The following is a 14,558-nucleotide window of genomic DNA, read 5'->3' as shown; positions in this document are numbered from 1 at the left end:
ATATTACCTGAATATCTGTAAAAGTCACGTTTTTCTGTTAGCTCTGTCTACTAGCATAGCATCTCTTCTTCACTGCAAGAATCTGCATGCCAACCGACCACTGGGTTACCAGCGCCCTCTGCTGGTTCAAACAAATATCTGACGTAAATCAGTTCAATGACTGTTTTTTTTTTTCTTTTTTTAAGTTCAATTGTTAAGGCACAAAATACATTTTCAGTTGCACTTTTAAAAAGAAAAATAACTATTATGCAGTTTTGCATTGTTTACTATAGAACCAGAATTTAAATTAATAGGCTTTCTCATTTGTATTATTCCTTTATTTATTTCATTCAAGATTTATTTTTAGTTAAATTGCATTGTTTTGAATAGTTTATCAAGGGATTCTTTTGATAATGAAAAATAAAAGGAAAATAGTACAGTATTTTCAAGTTTTTTTTCCCCCAAAAAATAAAGGAATATTTTTCAGTCATTTGTGTACAGTCCCATTTTGTCAAATAAATCGTGAGAGAATTGTATCGTGAACCCAGTATCGTGAATCGAATCCTATCGGGAGTTGAGTGAATCGTTACATCCCTAACAGCAATGCATGAACAGCTTTGTCTGGACTGGTCCCTCATACACCGTGGATGAAGCTGCACATCTTACCAGATGGGTTATAGCAGTAGCTACACCCGTATTACTTTTTTAAAAATTATTATTATTATTATTATAAACCTAAAGAAATAGGTTGTATAATTATTATTATTATTATTATTATTATTATTTTTTGGCCTGGCATTTGTTTACTGTTAAGTTCAACTTTTGAACATTTTGAGGAAGAACTGACAAAATAACCGACTATCACTTGCTCATTTTAAGAGGTCTTTCATATTTTGTAACACACTATTGATATCGTTGTTTACAAACACAAAAGTGTAATTTATTCGATTACTCAATTAATCAATGAAAAAATTGACAAAATACTTGATTACAAAATTATTGGATAGCTGTGTAGCAATGTTGTTTAGAATAATCACTCCTGTGAATATGTTCATGTAGTTCAGGTACTGCTTGTGTATGCAAATTGACAATTCACCACTACATGTGTTATTTTGAAGTGTGTTTTTTTTACATTATATTTTGGCCTAATTTTATTTGTTATTCAGATTTTACCTCAAATATTACCTTTGAATTGGAATAACATAACAAGAAGTAATTGTGATGTTAATGCTACAGTAGAAGTTTTCTTGATAATCTTATCATGTTCTTATCTTATCATATCACTGTTCCTAGATAGCAACTTCTGGTATATTTCACATTTCAAACTGGTTTATTTTGTACTTCAAGTGGTTATTCGGCAGTGATTGGATTATTTGAAAAACAGGTTTGAAAGTGCAAAATTCCCTATGTTTTTGCTTTTTTCAAAATGGGCACTGTTGTGTTTGTAGGACATAAAACACTTAAAGGACCACTGGAGAGAGGTTTACGTTGCTACCTTCTTTAATGTCGGCGCCCAACTTTTTTACACACACTTCTTCGTCTCCTCTTTACTTCCTGGCCGCTCTAAGTAAAAACAGTCCCACAATGCCCCCTACTGGCCGGAGAAGGATGAACTTTCAGAACACAACAGGCACCTTTAGCATAATTTTTTTCTCAAAAACTGCAAGGTTGTGCGCGGATAACTTTTTTTTCCTGAGGAATTTCTATAAATTTCTGATGAAAAATACAAAGAAATTAGGTAGTGCCCCCGGAGGTGGAACAAAACCCTATTTCTAGGCCTCTTTTAGGCTATCGACAGCGGCCTATAACTTATGGGAAACGTAAAAGAGCTTCCTGCTCCTGAAACAACAGAAGTATTTGAAATGAACGATATAAATAGTGTTCTGGACCAAAAGTAACTCAAAGTAGTGTAACTCAGTTACATTTTAAAAAACAGTAATATTGTAATACAAATATATAAGTTCAGAGTAACTTACCCAACACTGAAATTGTTACCAGTTTCTCACACTAGATGGTAGTCTATTGTTTTTAGTTATGACAGTATGAATTATTCCTTAATAATTAAGACCCACAAAGCTATAGTTCCTCCGTGAAATGTCACATAACTTTGGTAAGAGAATGTGAAACATAAAGTAAATATTTCAATAAATAATATAATCTAAAGTAAATATGTACATGACGGGATTCGAACCAGCATCTCAAAAGGCAATATTTCAGTTTTAACACTCTATACCACTCACTTATGAGATGAGTTAAAAATACATGTTTAAAAAGATACATTTTCCTCATTATGACAACACAACATAGTCCAGCTAATATTAAATATGGAAGACGCGTTTGGTGCGAATGCTGCATTAGGGTCAAAACGCTTCCAAAAGGTGAGATGCATGGCCCAGACCTTTAACCAGAGTTTTCGAACATATTATGCGTATCCCCTCCTTCGTCTGGTAGGCTACCATACTCAGTGTGCGCATTTGGCTCGGAATCATAACTGCAAGTTTACTGATCAAAATTCAAATATGATACACAAAAACACAATTCGTGTAAGATCTGTATATGATGTTACTGCAAATATGGGGTTGATATATATTTGAATATTTTTGGTTAGAAGACGCGTGCCGAGACGTCTTAAGCACTGCAGCCTAAACTCTCTAAAAGGAGAGAGAGCGAGAGAGAGAGAGAGAGGAATAAAATGTGTGCCTTTATCTGCAGGTTAATTTCAAAAGCTATGAGGCTCTTCTCTCAGCGGTTCATGTGAATAATAACCATTGGAACCTGCTGGTATACCTTAGGATGCCAAAAGCAGATAGTGTATGAAAAAGCTGCTGATGAGGAGTGGAAATGCATTGTGTGCATCTGAATCAAAACTGAACTAACCTCTGTTTCCTCCTCTGTGTTGGAATTCAAAGCGGTTTTGCCTGTAACTGATCTATTGCATTAGAATCAGAATCAGAAATGTTTTTAATGGCCATGTACAGTTTTAAGGACAGTACAAGGAATTTGTCTTGGTAGTTGGTGCACAAAACAAACAACAAAAAAAACAAAAACAAAGAACAACCCAGCAACAATAATAATAATAATAATAGTAATGATCAATATAAAGGATGAGGGATAAATAAAGGATAGATAGAGAATAAAGGATAAATAGGATAAATATAAATTATATATATATACAGTGCAGCAGATAATGTCATCATGGAGGTGGTGATCGGGTGGGGGGGTTCAGTGGGTGACTTGGGGTGTGTTCATGTGGATGGTGGCAGAGGGAAAGAAGCTGTTTTTGTGTCTGGAGGTTCTGGTCCTGATGGACCGAAACCTCCTTCCAGAAGGGAGAGATTGAAACAGTTTATGACCGGGGTGGGAGGGGTCGGCCACAATCTTTCCTGCACGCCTCAAAATCCTGGAGGCGTACAGGTCCTGGAGGGAGGGCAGATTGCAGCCGATGACCTTCTCTGCAGAGTGGATGATACGCTGCAGTCTGGCCTTGTCCTTGGCCGTAGCTGCAGCGTACCAGATGGTGATGGAGGAGCAGAGGATGGACTGGATGATGGAGCTGTAGAAGTTCACCATCATCTTTGTTGGCAGACTGAACTTCTTCAGCTGCCTCCGGAAGTACATCCTCTGCTGAGCTTTTTTGATGAGGGAGCTGATGTTCAGCTCCCACTTGAGGTCCTGAGTGATGATGGTCCCCAGGAAGCAGAAGATGAGGGAAATTCACAGTGGAGAAAATACAACAAACCTGAAAGCAAACACATGCATCGATATGTCGTATTTAAGCAAGTGCTGACCTGTTTTGAGGGTCAAATATGCTATTCTGTGAGAATTGGTTATTAGCAACATTTGTTTCCAGTTGGGCCCTCACTATGAGAGAATGATAGCAAAGCTTTTCCTTTTCTGAAAGCATTTAAATAATGTCACTGTAATTTCATCAACAACATTGCACAATAAGTTAAAGTATTGTAGAATGGGGAGGGTTAAACTTATTATAAGTTGATGAATAGGACGTCATTTCCCTGAGCTGGAGCTTGATTGTTGCCCCAAAGGACATGAAGACCTGGACTATGGACTAGACTCCCACAGTAATCTAGTCAGTATTATTTTAGAAAGTCAATGAAAACATTTGTGTGGAAGGCCCCACCAACTTGAAAAGCTGTAATGTGACCTGCACCGTTCTGCTCCCATTGACTAAAGCCATAGGTTGCAACTGCCTGTAAAAAAGAAAAATGTTTGTTTAACAACTACTTGTTTTGTTTTTTACTTGTTTAAAACAGTGGTATAATGTAAGTGCAATGTTGCATAACCTGATATGACAATTTAAGTTCTGTTTTTTGATACATAAAAAGTCCCTTTAAATGATTAGTTGTCCATCCATTTTCTTCTGCTTCATCCAGGGCCGGGTCACGGAGGCAGCAATCTGAGCAGAGATGCCCAGACTTCCCTATCCAGGCACACTTCCTCCTGCTGCTCTGGGGGAATCCCTAGGCGACAACAGGCCAGCTCAGAGACATGGTGCATGCAGCGTGTCCTGGGTCTTCTCTGGGACATGTACGGAAAACCTCCCGAGGGAGTTGAAAAGGAGGCATCTGAAACAGATGCCTGAAACACCTCAGCTCCTCTCGACTTGAAGCAGCAGTGGCTCTACTCCGAGTTCCTCCCGGGTATTTGAGCTCCTCACCCTATCTCTAAGGCTGGGAAGTTGTTTAATGTTCAATTTGAAAAAAAAATAAAATAAAACAAAAACAAAATCTATAAGCTGTTAGATTTCCCGTGTGTATCTAACCGGGTTCTTTTAATCTGGAATTGGATTGAGAAACAGGAGAGATTATTGACCTGCGTATAACAGTTTTAATAAAGATTTGATGGACACACAAGATACATGCATCAGTGAGGATTCTTCGACGCTTGTTACAAGGCCGCTAGTGTCGAATCCTCCTGAACAGAGAAATACACAGGAGTTTATACTCTGGGTAGGCCGGATGTCCAGCCCTAAAGAGGAGATGTCATTTCTGTTCCTGCTTGCAGCCTAGAAGTGTATTTTAGTTAGAAGTGTGTTGAAATCTGCTGACTGTCTGTAAGTTTGTTATTTATGGCTCAAAAAGGAGAACCTATATGTACAGAGAAAAAAGCAGGGTTATGTGCAGGTCTCCACATATGGTGTCTCAGGACACTAAGCAAGAGGTAGAAGGTAGTAGTGTTTGTGTTAACGTAAATCAGGTGACGTAAATCAGCCTCGTGTTATGTTATCGTTAAACCACGTCCAAAGCATATGTGCAATGGATAAAGCATATGTTAACAAAATGTGCTGATACTTTCAAAAAGGCATGCAGCAGACAGGAACAGAATGTACGTGTCCCTGCTCTGCACTGATGACCTAATGACCTGAGCAAGCTAGACACAAAGTTAACTGTAAAAGAATGAGAAGATGCATTGATATGTATTATCAAACCTGAAAAATAAAGGTGAAATGAAAGTTGAGTATGATATTCCAGGACTAGGACTACTATTATGAATTGGTTTGAGGTCACAAGGTCACATGACCTCAAAGCTACAGAAAAAAAAATCCTGGATTTTTTGGATTTTCCCACATTATGATTTTTCAAGAATTTCAAAACCTCAAATTATGGAAACAAAAATGTGTGCAAGATAGCCTGGGACTAAGATTTTTTTTTGTAAATTAGATTGAGTTCACTGGGTCACATGACCTCAAAGCTATTGAAAAAAAATCATTGATATTCTAGGATTTTTGCAGATTATGCTTTAATTTTTAATTTTTTTTAAACCTTAAAACAGGGAAACAAAGGTGTGTGTGATAGCCTGTGGCTAGGACTACTATTATAAATTGTTTTGAGGTCACTGGGTCATATATTGTATTTTACAGTAATCAAATAGACCTGTGGGAACTGTAAATAATGAAGCGGAACCTTTGTTTGGGAGGTGTTAATCCAGGTTTGGTTTTACGGTGCAACTTCCTGTTTCCTGTTAATGTGGATGTAAAATACAACGGACCGTCTTCATTCTCTGTTAATACTACATTTTTCAGGTCAGTACACGGTGAAATCCATCACAAATTATACTGTAAAGTCACTGGATTATGATTTACCAATATGTTACACCGTTAGTGAACCCACTTGTATTTATTAACCAATGTTTATAAGTTTGGCGCCAGGTTTAAATTTGTGGAATTTATAATATGGCCAGAGTTGTACAATATCTACTAAAACTATATCGTAATTTTATAGCTACTGAATTTAAATAAACAAAGAAAAAGGAATTAAAGCATGCAAAATGTGTTCTTATTAAATATCTGCATATCATCATTGTTAGTGGATGCTGTGATGAGCAACTGGCAATACTGAATTCATATTGAATAATGAGCTTATAATCATTTATTTTTAGCTTTAAAACACTTACAATAAATAATGACAGGCTATTAAGTGATGTACCAATTTTACTGGTTATCAGCGATGTACCATCTGAGATACTCCACCATGAATGCTTCCATTATAGATGCTTTTATATATATATTAGGGATGCACCAAAATGAAAATGTGTGGCCGAAGCCGAATAAAATATAATCGGTTCGCCAAATATCAAATGCGGTTAAGTTTATCACTATTTTTTAATTTTTAATAGTGCATAAATAGCCTACAATACATTTTTAGACATGTTTTTTAAAGAAAGTTAATGTTTATTGAATACTCTGACTTTTTAAAAATATTCCAGTAGCTTTTGCGTTTCAAAAGAAGCACAACAAAGTTTTTCATTTATATTATCCCTTAAAATAAAACAAAACATGCATTCCAAAAAAACCCTAAAGTGGATTAATGGGGAGGTATGATGAAAAAAATCACTTTATAATGGTTTTGCTACAGTGATGTACATCCCTTTAGCCTCATTCAGAGGGACAAAGTTGTTTCCTCCCTCCCTTGTTATTCAACATTTTGTAAAAAGTCCGCTCCAAAGAGTTGAATTTTGCCCACGTTGGCAGGTGACGTCATCTAACGCGCCTCCTAAAGTGTGAGCTCCTCCCTCTCCAACTATCCAACAGCTAAAACAAACACTGCGGTTTAATATAGAATATATATTATACTTTATTGCCATATATGTAAATGCGAACTGCACTCCTGGTCGCCCAAACTGCACTACTTTTTTTTTTTTTTACTGCCGATCGTGTTAGGAGTCACTGCTTGGAGCCACGGACCCATTTTTTACCAGCCTGTTGCACCGACACCCGGTGTAGTGTAACCCGAGGTTTCCACTGGATACGTCTCCGCTGCGCCACGGCACCGATCCGGTATTACTTGAAATATAATCTGAAGTGTTTTATTTTGAAAAGTAACCCAAAATTTTATTGCGGAGTACATGCTTAATTTCCTGTTTAGCTTCATTTGCTCTGTGCTGATTGATGCGTCGTGCTCCGGTATCTGCCAGAAATAGAAGCCCTGCGTATATCTGGCGGAGGGTACCGGACTACCGCACCTGGGAAGGAGCAGACACGCACCGCAGCGGACCCGGTGGAAATTAACACATAGACTAAAATGGAAACCTATCAGCTCCGGTGACGCGGCGGTGACGTAACGCAGCGGAGCCGCATCCAGTGTAAACTGGGGGTTAGGAGGAAACGATGGGGATGTTTACGGATTCGTGGCTCACAGCGCTAACAACGGACTCGGTTGTGGAATTAGATGGGTTTCCAACTTTTACGCGGTGACGAAGAACGGTAAGTGGAAAGGAGAGAGTCTGCTGGTTTGTGTGTGGAAAGGAGGAGCTGCTGCTGCTGGTTCTGCAGCAACGCACACACACTTTTCCGATTCAAAATCACTGCACGTTGTTTGATTGCGTCACACGCTACTATTCGGCCTTGCTTTTAACTCACTAAACCGAGGGCGAATGTGGCTTTTTTTGCAATATCCTACTGAATAATATATATTCGGCCACCAATTAATCGTATATATATATATATATATATATATTACTAGGGCTGGGCAATATATCGAGTTTGCTATTTGCCGATATAGACAATTACAATATCGCCTATATCGATACATTTTTATTTTATAGCTTATTTTGTATTGAAATACTTGTTGAAAGTGCAGTTTGTTGGATTACTGAGTGCATCCTAACCCAGACCTTCCGCTAAACAAACCAGACAACAGAAGTCACTCACACATGCTGTCCCTTAGAGGAGAAAAAGCCAAAAGTGGCACATGTTGTGCAGCTGTTTGTTATTAAATGTCCCAGACCTATTGTGTATATTTTTCCTCCTTTTGTGTATTTTGTTCTTATGTAATTTTTTTTGTAATTTTCGATGTCTTTCTGAGTCGTTTTGTGTATTTTTTGGTATCAGGGTTCTCGCCAGCGTTGTTGAGCGTAGGGGCCCTCAACGTTGTAATTTTTCTCCCCTATGGAGCAATGGCGCCCTATAGGGCTGGGCGATATGGCCTTTTATAAATACCGCGATATTTTTAGGCCATGTCACGATACACGATATATATCTCGATATTTTGCATTACCCTTGAATTAACACTTTGATGCACAAAATCACACCAGTATGATGATTCTATATGTCTACATTAAAACATTCTTGATCATACTGCATTAATATATGCCAATTTTAAACTTTCATGCAAAAAAGGGGATATCACAACTAAGTCAAAGTTGACATAACTGTATTTATTAAACAGTGAGTGGCTCAAACATAAAATTGTCAACAGAAAGTGCACGTTCTGTGCAAAATTGTCACAGAGACATTTCAAAACAAGACATTAGTGCAGGATGCAACTCACATGGCATTTCAAAACACAAAATTAAAGTGCACTTTTTGTACATAATGCCACTACAATATTTTAAAACAAATAGTGCCCTTTTGTGCATGTTGTCATTAAGATGATGTAGCCAATTGTACATTTACTGTTGGTTAATAAATTTTTTCTCTGAGATTAGTTTCTAGGTTCAAGTGTGAGTTGGGAATGATTACTAAGATGTGCAGAGAATAGACAGACAATTTGTTGTTTATAGAAAATAAGTACCATGGATTTATTATATTACAGAAAATAATAATAAACAAAAGTGGTCTCAAAACAGACTCCAGTTCACCCGCTGGGATTTAGCTCAGTTCATAAGGTGTCACAGCCTGGGGAAAAAAAAATAGTTCCACTCAAACGAAAAATGAAGTCAGTCCTACCACCCTGGTAGGACTGAAGTTCGTTGGGTTGGTCCACTGGAAGAGAACCTAATTAAATAAAGTTGATCCTACCACCCTGGTAGGATTGAAGTTCATGCGTTCCTGGTAAGAGGATCGGTGCGGCGGTCCTACCGCTCTGGTAGACCTGCAGTTCACCGTCCACTACGTCATCTCCGTGGGTAGTTCACCATCTTTAGATCCATGGGGGGGTTTAAAAAACCTGGCCGATGCAATCTGAGTCGCCTATACAAAGTCCTCCGTTCTGCTGCCGATCGCTGCTTTTGTCAGGTGCAAGGCACAACCGCTGGTCTGCACAGTTAGTAAAGTGCTGTCTGCGGAGCACCGGGTGTGCGTGCTACCGTTCATATGCTGCGTTTTCAGCTGCTGCTTGATCGTTTCCCGTATTCAAGCCTTCTCCTCCCGTATCTCATGCTTCCTGTTTATACTAGGATACTGGTCTGTGATTGGCTGGCGTGTGTGCGTGTGGATGAGTGACGTCAGTGCAGTCTATTAGTGCGGTGAAATAATATTGTATATAAATAACTGAAGAGTAGATGTTATAATAAATTTACTTCTGCTAAATATAATATAATTAAATAATATAAATATAATACATTTCTTTATGACGTGGGTTACAATGACATTTCAAAAAAAAAAAAAAAAAACAGTCCGCGAGTTTAACGGTATGGTCATTTTCAACACCGCACAGACTACAAGCTGCGATATATCGAGTATATTCGATATATCGCCCAGCCCTAGCGCCCTATACTTTCAGTTTTCAGCAACGTAGGGAGGATTTTCTGTTGTTTTTTTTTCCTTTTTTTAATCTGTATCGTAGTAATACAGTATTCCCTCACTATATCGTGGTTCACCTTTTGCAGCCCCTGTGTTTTAATTTTGGATGCGTTTTTTTTACAGCGTATGAACGCGCATTGTGTTCTGCGTCCTAATGCTGCGTTCACCCACCAGCGACACATCCGACTCAGTGAGTTTCACTGCCTGCTGAAGCAAGGAGTTACGCTCCTTTTTCTCCTCTCATAAACATAAACCACCAGTGAAAAAAGCTGGTGTGATTAGCGACTAATGCTATCCTAGCTCAGTGCTACAGAGAGAACTTTTACCTGCTTCTACCACCTCCTCGCTGATTCTCCTCCATGCCAAATCCTTCCTAGTCCGGTCCAGGTTATAAAGGCCGTGAACAGACTGGTGTCCGTGTTGACGACCTGACGTCATCGTCAACAAAGACTCTGATTGGTTTTCGTCATCAATGTCTGATTACTAACAGTGTGACTCTGAAGCGCTGTATGTTTGAAAAAAGGTTTTATGTTTTAACATCTACGAAGGTTTGAACTTTGAGAGTGTTTAAACAAGATAGAAATGTTCATTCCTGTCTGAGAAGTGTATAAAGTGTGTGGTGAGGGGTTTTACTGCCTTAAAACATGTATAAAAATAGTAAAAAATAAAGCTGATTGCTTCGCAGATTTTGCCTGTTGCTGGTTATTTTTAGAACATAACCCCTGCAATAAACGAGGAACTACTGTAATTGTTGCACACTTGGACACAAAAGGGACTTCCAAGTAGGAATGTGCGATATTTTATCATTTCTGATTTATCGTCAAAAACATTCTCACCGGTAAGAATATGTCATCCTACGATATAAACTATAAATTCCCATGTCGGAAATTAGCGAGGGTCACGGGCCTTTTGTCCCTCAATTTAGTCAAGAATGCCCCCAAAAAAACCGCGTTCCACGGGCTAAAACTGCCCCGTTTGTTGTCAACAACTTATTCTCTGGAGCGGAACGTTGTTTACGGAAGCTCGGCACGGTGTGCACCGCCACCACCCCCCCGCACACACCGCCGTGTGTGTGTGTGTCTGAGGTGTTCGTCACGGCTACCTGAAGCTACTATGTTGCGACACATTATGGACCGCTACTTGGTTAAAACCGGTTAAAACCAGACAACCATCAAACAAAGGGAACCGATTCAAGTTCCTCCGTCAGATCCACACAAAGTTCCACAAACACGGGGACAGAGATGAACCTGTAGCAACAATTATGAACTGGAAACTCAACTAAAACTAACTATGCTCAGCTAACACACCAGCACACTGAGCTAAGTGCTAACGCTAACCACTCCATATAAGGAATAATAGACCAAATAAAAAGAACACGTCTTATTGTCATCAAACCACAGAGAGCCACCGATTTGTTTATGGTCAGATTTAACACTTGTATGGAAGAATAAAAGCTAAACATGTCACACCTTGTGTGACATAAATATTAATATAATAACTAATGTCACTATTCATTCATCCCAATTTGTGAAACGCAATATTTTTTAATTATATTTCATCAGCAGTAAAAACACTATTGAAGTTATTTGTGCTTTTAATGTGCTTTTTTTTAAATAATTTTATTTCAAGTGAGGAAATAAATGAATTACATACAATAACACTAATAGTAATCCACATGCACAAATATATTCCATAACATATCAGCTCATGAGCTTTTTGAGTCAGCAGTAATTGTAGCCTTTTTAAATGTGTCTAATGTTGATGTATTCTGATTTATTTGTGTTTGTAAGGAACCTGTTTACACTAAGTTGTGAATTTTTTTATTTATAGTTTTTATTTATCGTGATTTATTATCGTTATCGTGATAAATACTAGAAATTATCGGGATAAATCTTTTTTGTCAATATCGCCCATCCTACTATGAAGTTGTTGTTGCACTTTTGCTTTAACCTGGGTTAAAGCTTGAAATTGTTGAATGAGAGAGCCTCATATACTTTTATTTTGGGATTGTTTTCTGCATTTAAACTCTTAAAGACAATCACAGCAATAAAGTTGCACTTTTGACAATATATCTGATGTCGGCAGTCATTTTTAAGTGCATTGAAAATGCATCTTTTTTTCTGAGTTTTCTTTTTTTTTTTTTTTTTTTTTTTAATGCAAAATTGCCCAGCCCTAGGGCAGAGTCTTTATTGTTCTCACTAAATACTGCATTTTTCAGATTGGATGCACTGTAAGTGTACAACACCCTGACGGTTAGAGCTGAGGGAGGTGAGCTGACAATGGAGGATGTTCTTCAAGCCTTTAAAGATCACTGTAGTCCACAGAAAAATGTTGTCTTTGAACGATATCAATATTGGTCCCATCAGATGAAAACAGGGACATCAGTAAACACATTCATAACAGAACTGCAACAGAAAAGCAAAGACTGTTTGTTTGGAATAAGTGAGCATGACATGCTGAGAGATAAGCTGGTGTTAAGCATCACAGACTGTGACCTAAAAAAGAGACTGTTCCAGGAAAGAGGTCTAACATTACACGGAGCATTAGAAATATGCAGAGCCTCAGAGCAAGAAAATACCCTCAAGACTGAACATGGAGAGGAAGAAGTTCCAGTGGATGCTGAGAGTCTCCACCATAACACCAGGAGACAATTAGGTTCTCAATCTGTTCCAAATACAGATGAAACAGCACAACTCGTGCTGGCTGCCTTCACGCCCAAAGTTCAGCTGCACAGATTACAGCTCCAGCAGCCGCCAGTCACTGATTGTGTTTTCAGTGACAGGAAGAACGTGGAGCAGCTGGTCCCAGAGGTTCTCCACATAAAGGAGGAACCAGAGATCATCAGTGAAGGTCAGGAGGAAAAGCAGCTTTGTGTGCTGCAGGAGACAAACTTTTGTCCTGTTATATGTGAAGATGAAGAGGAGAAGCCTCAGACCTCCCAGCTACACTGGAGACAACTAACAGAAATGAACATGAAGGAGGAACCTTCAACCTGCAGTTTAAATGAATTCATGAAAATACAAACTGTGGGAATTAACAGCAAAGGACCAGAAGCAGCCCAGGACCCAGATCCAAGCAGTTTAGTACTACAAGGTCCTGATGGAACAGAAACAGACTCGACTCAGACTGAATATAGTAGCGATGATGATGAAGGCTGTTGGCCGAAACCTCTGTCAGAGTCTGAAACTGAAGCTGACTTTGACTCCACCAGGAAGAAGAGAAAGTTGTCTGACTCCAGGAAAAATGGTGAAAGGGGATGTAAAACTTCCAAAATACAGACTAGTTCATTTCAACAAATTTGTTCAAAAACAAAGGTTCCGATAAAAATTACACTTGATTGTGTGGGTGGTAAGAAAGCATCACTTAGTGCAGCTTTAAAACTGAGAATCCACACAGGCGAGAAACCATTCAAATGTGATGTTTGTAATAAAGGTTTCAACAGAAAGGACTGCTTTAAACGACACAAGAGAATCCACACAGGAGGGAAACTGCTCAAATGTGATGTTTGTAGCAAAGGTTTTAATCGAAATCATAACCTTCAGTCACACATGATAGTTCACACCGGAGAGAAACCATTCCAATGTGATGTTTGTAGTAAAGTTTTCAACAGAAAGAGCAGCTTTAAGCGACACAAGAGTATCCACACATTAAGGAAACTGTTCAAATGTGATGTTTGTAGCAAAGGTTTTAATCGAAATCATAACCTTCAGTCACACATGATAGTTCACACCGGAGAGAAACCATTCCAATGTGATGTTTGTAGTAAAGTTTTCAACAGAAAGAGCAGCTTTAAGCGACACAAGAGTATCCACACATTAAGGAAACTGTTCAAATGTGATGTTTGTAGTAAAGGTTATATTCGAAAGGTCAGCCTTAAACACCACATGATAATCCACATGGGAGAAAAACCATTTAAATGTGATGTTTGTAGTAAAGGTTTTAATCGAAAGCATCACCTTCAGTCACACATGAGAATCCACACAGGAGAGAAACCATTTAAATGTGATGTTTGTAGTAAAGGTTTTAATCGAAAGCATCACCTTCAGTCACACATGAGAATCCACACAGGAGAGAAACCATTTAAATGTGATGTTTGTAGTAAGGGTTATATTCAAAAGGTCAGCCTTAACCACCACATGACGATCCACACAGGAGAGAAACCATTTAAATGTGATGTTTGTAGTAAAGTTTTCAATCAAAAGCATCACCTTCAGTCACACATAAGAATCCACACACGATAAAAACCATTCAAATGTGACGTTTGACAAAGGAATTGTTTCAAAGAAAAGTCTGAACTGAATTAATAGCCTATTAGTTGTTCATTGTTTTTCGCTACATGTGTTTAGGTATAGTAAAAGTTTAAAGTGTAGCTAGAGTTTTTGAAGTTAGTTTTTTCAGTAAGTTAACATAAAATTTTGGCAGTTGTATTTACATTTGATTTATTTTGTGTAATAGTTTCCTGTAAGTGCAACTGTAAATATTTTGTTAAATGTTTATTTTTGAGTCTGTTACATTAAAAAAGTTTGCCTTCAATTAAATAATTTACACTTCTGCAGTTCATTAGTTTTTTCCACAGATTTCACAAAAACATTGAATCTGC

General features: G+C 38.2%; 1 protein-coding gene across 1 annotated transcript; it reads left to right on the top strand.

The window, feature by feature from the left end:
- Positions 1 to 5,954: 5,954 nt before the first annotated feature.
- Positions 5,955 to 14,199, top strand: LOC114459284 (zinc finger protein 260-like). The gene is made up of 2 exons (XM_028441591.1): positions 5,955 to 6,019; positions 12,177 to 14,199. The coding sequence occupies exon 2, from the start codon at positions 12,238 to 12,240 to the stop codon at positions 14,197 to 14,199; it is 1,962 nt and encodes a 653-aa protein (XP_028297392.1). The 5' UTR covers positions 5,955 to 6,019; positions 12,177 to 12,237.
- The last annotated feature ends 359 nt before the right edge of the window (positions 14,200 to 14,558 follow it).

This window comes from Gouania willdenowi, chromosome 3 (genome assembly GCF_900634775.1).
Source record: "Gouania willdenowi chromosome 3, fGouWil2.1, whole genome shotgun sequence".
NCBI lineage: Eukaryota > Metazoa > Chordata > Actinopteri > Blenniiformes > Gobiesocidae > Gouania > Gouania willdenowi.
This window is presented reverse-complemented; position numbering and strand designations above follow the sequence as displayed.

What these genes read in the sequence shown, in the direction of transcription:
- LOC114459284 (XM_028441591.1), top strand. Translation starts at nt 12,238, where the DNA reads ATGGAGGATGTTCTTCAAGCCTTTAAAGATCACTGTAGTCCACAGAAA.